The 7,813-nt window shown below is 49.7% G+C and overlaps 2 protein-coding genes across 2 annotated transcripts; both read left to right on the top strand.

The window, feature by feature from the left end:
• Positions 1-540: 540 nt before the first annotated feature.
• On the top strand, positions 541-3,743 carry LOC308280921 (von Willebrand factor A domain-containing protein 5A-like; the record flags this gene model as incomplete). The annotated part of the gene is made up of 2 exons (XM_080755223.1): positions 541-2,323; positions 3,709-3,743. The coding sequence occupies 2 exons, from the start codon at positions 541-543 to the stop codon at positions 3,741-3,743; spliced, it is 1,818 nt and encodes a 605-aa protein (XP_080611349.1).
• A 668-nt stretch (positions 3,744-4,411) lies between these two features.
• On the top strand, positions 4,412-7,021 carry LOC308280920 (von Willebrand factor A domain-containing protein 5A-like; the record flags this gene model as incomplete). The annotated part of the gene is made up of 2 exons (XM_080755222.1): positions 4,412-6,227; positions 6,543-7,021. 2 exons carry the CDS (start codon positions 4,412-4,414, stop codon positions 7,019-7,021), a joined length of 2,295 nt encoding a protein of 764 aa, XP_080611348.1.
• Between the last annotated feature and the right edge of the window lie 792 nt (positions 7,022-7,813).

Here is a 7,813-nt window from a genome sequence, read left to right as displayed (position 1 = left end):
ACTGGTGTGGAACCTCTCACATGTAAATTCAGTGGTGCTACAGAGAATATCGTTACGGTGTTCGGGGAGCTTAACCCTATCCTGGGCGCTCGTTCAGCCCAGTCTGCACAAGGACAGATACAGCTCACATGCTGTAGCGAGTCTGATTACCAGAGAAGTGTCGAGGAGTCCATGAGGCTCCACTCTGTGGCTGGCCAAAGGTACCCGAGAGTGAGCAGGGTTGATTTGGGCCACAGCTTGGGTAGCATGGAGAACCGCTTCGTACTCAATGTAAGAGAGGACTTGCATGCTATGGGTCGTGCCTACGGGCAGCTGGTGGCTCTGGTCGAACTGCTGCACATCAACCAACTGCTATTTCTGCATGGTTGAGACTGTAGTGATAGAGCGCAGGGTTTGTTCGTGTAACAAATGTGTGTCTTTATTATCGTTTGATATGACAAAAAAGTTCAAGATAAACACTGGTTGATTTGGGGCACAAAACAACTAAATGTTCTACTAATCTAAGCATCTAGGTTCATTCTTCTAGCTGGTACAGACAATATGGCGAACTGTGGAGGTTTACTTTCTTCCTATGCAGAAGAGGTAGAGCAGCTTCCGCTGAACAGCATTGAGGTGTATGTTGAGGTGAGAGACCATGTGGCGACAGTGAGCTCCTTTCTGCAGTATGAGAAGAACCATGAGGAGAGCCCCATAGAGGCCGTCTTTGTCTTCCCTCTTCTTGGCAATGCTGCCGTCTGTCATTTCAGTGCAAAGATGGGACAGTCAGAGGTTGTGGCCGAGGTGAAGGAGAAACAGGGGGCTCGGGAGGACTATGATGACGAACTTAGCTCAGGCCAGCAGGCCTTCCTATTGGAGGAGAGCGAGCAGAGCCCCGACGTGTTCTCTTTGAGCGTGGGCAGTCTGCCTCCAGGGGAGAGTGCCTGTATCAGGCTGCAGTACGTCACCGAGCTGGCTCTGGGGGCTGACGGTGGGCTGAGGTTCTGTCTGCCTGCAGTGCTTAACCCCCGCTACCAACCTGAAGGTAGATGGGGAGGTCATCAGCCCCCGGTGGTGACCTCTGTCCCAGCTTTTCTAGCGCCCTACAGTCTGTCCTTTTCTGCCCGAGTGATTTCTCCTCGACCCGTCACTAAAGTTGAGTCAAACTGTTCCCTGGAACCTCTTCAGTACCTCAACAGGGAGCAAACCAAGGCCACGGTCAGCCTGGCTGCAGGACATAAGTTTGACCGAGACGTGGAGCTGTTGATTTATTATCAAGACGCCCACCGGCCCACTGCTGTAGTGGAGGCGGGACAGGAGTCTGTCGAAGCTGGCTCTCTGATGGGCGACCCGGTGGTCATGCTGAGCTTGTACCCAGAGTTCCCTAAAGCTGTGATGTCGTCAGTGACTACATGCGGGGAGTTCCTCTTTCTAATGGATCGTTCTCTAAGCATGCATGGTCATACTCGCATCGGAAGTGCCAGGGATACTCTGCTGCTCATCCTTAAAAGTCTGCCCATGGGCTGCTACTTTAACATCTATGGTTTTGGGGGTCACTTTAATCACATCTTCCCCAAGAGCGTGGAGTATAAACAGGACACCATGGAGGAGGCTTTGAGGAAGGTGGAGAAGATGAAAGCTGATATGATGGGAGGAACACAAATCCTTCCGCCCCTCAGACATATATACGAGCAATCTTGCATTCCCGGTCACCCCAGACAACTCTTTGTCTTCACTCGCGGTGCGGTGCGGAACACCAAGGATGTCATCGAGCTAGTGAAGAAGAATGCCGGCTCTCACAGGTGCTTCACTTTTGGGATCGGGGAAGGGGCCAGCTCAGCTCTCATCAATGGGATGTCCAAGCAGGGAGGGGGTCATGCCCAGTTCATCACAGGAACCGAGAGGATGCAACCCAAAGTGATGCAGTCACTTGACTTTGCCCTGCAGCCGGCTGTGGTGGATATTTCCCTTGAGTGGAACCTGCCAGTGGGGGTGTATGTAACACCTCTGTCTCCACCCATCACAGCCCTTTTCCGGGGTCAGAGGTCACTGCTTTATGCCCAGCTCACTGGAGAGAGTTCAAGTGCCAGTGACGGCAGTGTGAAGGTGAGGTACAGGCTGGCTGACCAACTTTTTGGGTGCCAGCTCCACTTCAGTCTCAAACCAGCAAAGGGCGAGAGCGAACTGACAGCCCACAGGTTGGGGGCTCAGACCCTCATTCGTTCCCTGGAGCAGATAGGCGAGCGAGGGCAGGTGGATGAGGTCAAGAAGAAGGTGGTGGAACTCAGCATCGAATCAGGAGTGAGCAGTGCCTTCACCGCCTTCGTCCCTGTCAACAGAGGAAACTGTGAGATATTGCCAGGGGCATTTAAAAAAAAAAAACGAAACGAAGCTAGCAATCCCACTTTAAAAACGAATTAAAACTAAACTGTACTTGAAAACAAAGCCTCAAAACTAATAAAAATACAAGCCAATTGAAAAAATCCAAAACTATTATTACCTTGCTGGGGAGCAGCAAGCATCAAGAGCAACTCAATTGCGGTTTTGACGGAATGCATTATTATGAACAATGAACGAAATCAATCTTTGAAATAAATAAAACACCATTTCAACTCAGAAAGCTTTGTGTATCTTTATTGTCCTTTGATATAGTGTGCAAGATGACTTTAAGACAAACTAACTCATTTAGCATGAGTAGCCCAAGTAAGTTCTCATGACTTGGGTATTCATACCCAAGTGTTATGCAATGCTTATGTAACTGACCATTCAAGGGGCTGCTGTCTCTCTGGACCCGTATCCTCCCTGAGCGAGCAGCGGGGATAAAAGAAGTCTCATCCTGCAACACAGGCTTACCACAACCATTGTGTTTCCGGCACCATGTCGTGCTGGACAGCGTTTCGGCGGGTACAACCCTTTTTTAGACCCCTTTGTACTTCTGTGGCAGTGGGCAAGGACTTGTACTGTTTCCGGGCCCGATATGGAGGGGACCCCATTGTTGTGTATGTCTTAAACACACATACTTTGCAGTGGAAAGAGCTCCCAGGGACAACCAGAGGAGGAGGAGAAAGTCCCCCCATCCGATGGGACTTCACGGTTGTGTCGATAGACGATACTATATACCTCTGGGGAGGTCAAGAGGAGAATGATGAGCAAGAGAGTGCGTTTTGTGAGGTCCTTCATGCATATGATGTCGAAACCGAAAGATGGTTCAAACCTGAGGTTTCTGGGGCTGTTCCGGAGGGGAGGTACTACCACTCAGCCTGTGTTTTGGGGAAGGTCATGTATGTACATGGAGGATACATCCCAAATCGATCTGAGGCCACCAACGACATCCACACGTTGAACACTGACACAATGGTCTGGTCTTTAGTTAACACCGGAGGCACTCCAGTGCGTGCTACAGAATGTCACTCTGCCACCTTTATCGGGACAAAGATGTTTGTTTTTGCGGGAAGGTCAGACAATTACAGGGAGTACAATCCAAATCCCTTCCTTGCAATGGGGACGAATGACATGAGAGTTTTTGACACACAGACCAACTGCTGGAGCAGTTGGTGTTCTGCACAGCCTCTTCCAAAAGACCGCTGGAGTCATTCGGCCTTTGCCTACATTGGAGAGCTGTACATATTTGGTGGTGAGACCTTTAAAAGAGAATTCTGCGCCGATCGTTTTAGGAGAGAATTCCATGAAGATATGTGGAAATTCACTCCAAATACCTTCTCCTGGAAAAAGGTTTCTCCAAAGGGGATGGAGGGCCCATCTACTAATGGTGATTATGGGCTTCAGTCGATGAGCTCGCAGGTGGTGGGAGATCGTTTCTTTGCCGCAGATGAACCCGCGAGACCCGGTGCCTTGTTCGTCTTAGACTTAAATCCTAGTCTGTCTACTTTATGCAAGCTAGCAGTTATTCAACACGATCTAGAGCAGTCTGAACTCCCACATCAGATCAGGCGGGATTTGGCTGAAATGTATATAGACACTTAGACGGGAAGACAAGATCCCCCTAGACTGATATTGTCATATGAAGATGTGCCCTTAACAGATGGGATGCGTTATTGTGGACTATGAATGACATCGAGCTTTGAAACAAATAAAAAAAAACTTTTCAAGTAACACGGTTTTGTGTATCTTTATTGTGCTTTGATATAACAACAAGGTGAAGACCATTAGCAGAGCTGAAAATCATGTAATTTCCGTGCACCCTCTATTTACAAGTTCCCTTTTGGGTCTCCAGCTAAAAGGTTTGGGGGCCCCTGGTCTAATTTATGTGATTGACAGGAAAGATGATCTGAGCAGTAGAGTTTTGTCAGCAATCATTATGAAATGGACTGAAGAATGGATAGAGGAGGGGAATGGGAGGCGCATACATTGGCTCAGCCTATATATTCTACTGCTCAAAGCATGTAGGTTCATATTTCTAGCTGGTACAGACACTATGGCGAACTGTGGAGGTTTGCGTTCTTCCTGTAACGATCAGGTTCCTCTGAAAGGCATTGAGGTGGAGGTTGAGGTGAGGGATCATGTGGCGACAGTGAGCTCCGTTCTGCAGTATGAGAACCAGGAGGAGAGCCCCATAGAGGCCGTCTTTGTCTTCCCTCTTCCTGGCGATGCTGCCGTCTGTCATTTCAGTGCAAAGATTGGACAGTCAGAGGTTGTGGCCGTGGTGAAGGAGAAACAGAGGGCTCGGGATGAGTACAACCATGTACTGAGCTCAGGCCAGCAGGCCTTCCTATTGGAGGAGAGCGAGCAGAGCCCCGACGTGTTCTCTTTGAGCTTGGGCAGTCTGCCTCCAGGGGAGAGTGCCTGTATCAGGCTGCAGTACGTCACCGAGCTGGCTCTGGAGGCCGACGGTGGTCTCAGGTTCTGTCTGCCTGCAGTGCTTAACCCCCGCTACCAACCTCAAGGTAGATGGGAAGGTCATCGGCCTCCGGTGGTGACCTCTGTCCCAGCTTTTCTAGTGCCCTACAGTCTGTCCCTTTCTGCCCGACTGAGTTCTCCTCGACCCGTCACTAAAGTTGAGTCAAACTGTTCCCTGGAACCCCTTCGGTACCTCAACACGGAGCAAACCAATGCCACTGTCAGACTGGCTGCAGGACATAGGTTTGACAGAGACGTGGAGCTGTTGATTTATTATAAAGACGCCCACTGGCCCACTGCTGTAGTGGAGGCAGGGCGGGAGTCTGTCGAAGCTGGCTCTCTGATGGGCGACCCAGTGGTCATGCTGAGCTTGTACCCAGAGTTCCCCAAAGCTGTGATGTCGTCAGTGACTACATGCGGGGAGTTCCTCTTTCTAATGGATCGTTCTGGAAGCATGCGTGATCATACTCGAATCGAAAGTGCCAGGGATACTCTGCTGCTCATCCTTAAAAGTCTGCCCATGGGCTGCTACTTTAACATCTATGGTTTTGGGACTCACTTTAACCACATCTTCCCCAAGAGTGTGGAGTATAAACAGGACACCATGGAGGAGACTTTGAAGAAGGTCGAGAAGATGAAAGCCGATATGGGAGGAACACAAATCCTTCCGCCCCTCAGACATATATACGAGCAATCTTGCATTCCCGGTCACCCCAGACAACTCTTTGTCTTCACTGACGGTGAGGTGAAGAACACCAAGGATGTCATCGAGCTAGTGAAGAAGAATGCCAGCTCTCACAGGTGCTTCACTTTTGGGATCGGGGAAGGGGCCAGCTCAGCTCTCATCAATGGGATGTCCAAGCAGGGAGGAGGTCATGCCCAGTTCATCACAGGAACCGAGAGGATGCAACCCAAAGTGATGCAGTCACTTGACTTTGCCCTGCAGCCTGTTGTGGTGGATATTTCCCTTGAGTGGAACCTGCCAGTGGGGGTGTCTGTAACACCTCTGTCTCCCCCCATCACATCCCTTTTCCGGGGTCAGAGGTCACTGCTTTATGCCCAGCTCACTGGAGAGAGTTCAAGTGCCAGTGACGGCAGTGTGAAGGTGAGGTACAGGCTGGCTGACCAACCTTTTGAGTGCCAGCTCCGCTTCAGTCTCAAACCAGCAAAGGGCGAGAGCGAACTGACAGTCCACAGGTTGGGGGCTCGGACCCTCATTCGTTCCCTGGAGCAGATAGGGGAGAGAGGGCAGGTGGATGAAGTCAAGAAGAAGGTGGTGGAACTCAGCATCGAATCAGGGGTGAGCAGTGCATTCACCGCCTTCATCGCTGTCAACAGAGGAAACTGGGAGATGGTGCAGGGACCACTGTTACGCAGAAACGTTCCGGTGCCGGGTAGGCATGCAGCTCCAAGGCGTGGCGGCTTTTCCTTTGGAGCAACTCAATCAGAGTTAAACGGACCATCGGGGACATTTACATTAGGGAGCAAGACCCCAGGCCAACCAGAGACCCCAGGCCAACCAGCAGGATCAACGTTATCTAGCCTTTTTTCTTTTTCCTTTGAATCAACACCATTTGGGGCCAAGCGCCATGGCCATCATGGCCATCATGGCCATCCAGCAGGATCATCGTTATTTTGCCTCAGAACACCAGAGTCTCCATTCGGGGGTGGCGGACAAACAGGGGGATCTCTATTCCGCGGACAACCAGGAGCAGCTCAGAACATGGAGTTAGACATGGGGATGGAGATCGACAGACCATCAGGGAACATGACCATCGGATCCAGTGAAGAAGGAAGAGGAGGATTCGAGAAGGCTCACAGTTATCCGTCGCCCAGAGTTAAATTGCTGTGGCTGATAGGACTTCAGAGAGCCTGTGGCTCTTGGATTGAAACACCAACACTGGAAGATGTGCTGGATAAGAGCGAGTACCAAATTGAAAACTCAAGGCCTGCACAGGTGGACGACGAAGTGTGGACCACTGTTTTGGCTTTGATCTGGCTCTATGGTACCAAGTTTGAAGCCCAGGAGGAGTGGCAGCCTTTGGCTACGAAGGCGATAGCCTGGCTCCATGCTCAAAATGGCTCAAAGCCGCTGGAGTGCTTTGCGGCTGGACTTGACTTCCTCGAACTCAGGCGGCTGAAAGATGCCAAAGGGCTTTGCCAGCTAGCTATACGCCTGTGTGTTTAGTGCTGCACAAGAAGAAGGCCCTGGATTAAATTAAAAAAAAAAACTTTATTCTTAGTTTATTCTTTTCAAATAGTTTATTAGGTCAACTTTGGTGCTTTTAGAAAGGGGAGAATTGATTGTTTTTGGAATGCATTATTATCAAATCAAGCTTTGAAATAAATAATACATTTCTTTTCAAATAACACAGTTTTGTGTATCTTTATTGTGCTTTGATATAACAACAAGGTGAAGACCATTAGCAGAGCTGAAAATCGTGTAATTTCCGTGCACCCTCTATTTACAAATTCAGGGGTGGGGCTGCTATTAGGGCCAGCCCACACATGCCATTAGAAATATAAAGAGCTGAAGTCTCACAGTGGAGGAGGACAAAGCAGTGGTGTTGTCGAAGGAAAAAGGGCATAGGGAGTTTGCAATGGAGAAGGGAAAGGCAGTGCTGTTTTTGAAGGAAGGGGGGTGTAAGGCTTTCGACATGCAAGAAGAGCTTAACAATACTGCCTTTGAACCAGGGAGCATAAGCATAGAGCTGGAAGAAAAGGAATGTATTGTTTTGTCCAGCTTGCAGCAGAAAATCCACACCAGAGAGAAACCCTATGGATGTATTCAGTGTGGAAAAGGGTTTCGTTCGCGGTCAGGCCTTAGCTCACACGTCAATCTCCACACCGGAGGGAAGAGCTACAGGTGTATGCAGTGTGGGAAAAATCTTTCTTCTTCGTCAAACCTTAGGACACACGAGAAAATCCACACCGGACGGAAGAGCTACGGGTGTATGCAGTGTGGGAAAAATCTTTCTTC

The sequence above is a fragment of the Nannobrachium achirus genome (assembly GCF_963921795.1).
Source record: "Nannobrachium achirus genome assembly, contig: SCAFFOLD_185, whole genome shotgun sequence".
Lineage (NCBI taxonomy): Eukaryota > Metazoa > Chordata > Actinopteri > Myctophiformes > Myctophidae > Nannobrachium > Nannobrachium achirus.
The sequence above is the reverse complement of the archived record's forward strand: the minus strand, read 5'-3'. Positions and strand labels throughout refer to the sequence as shown.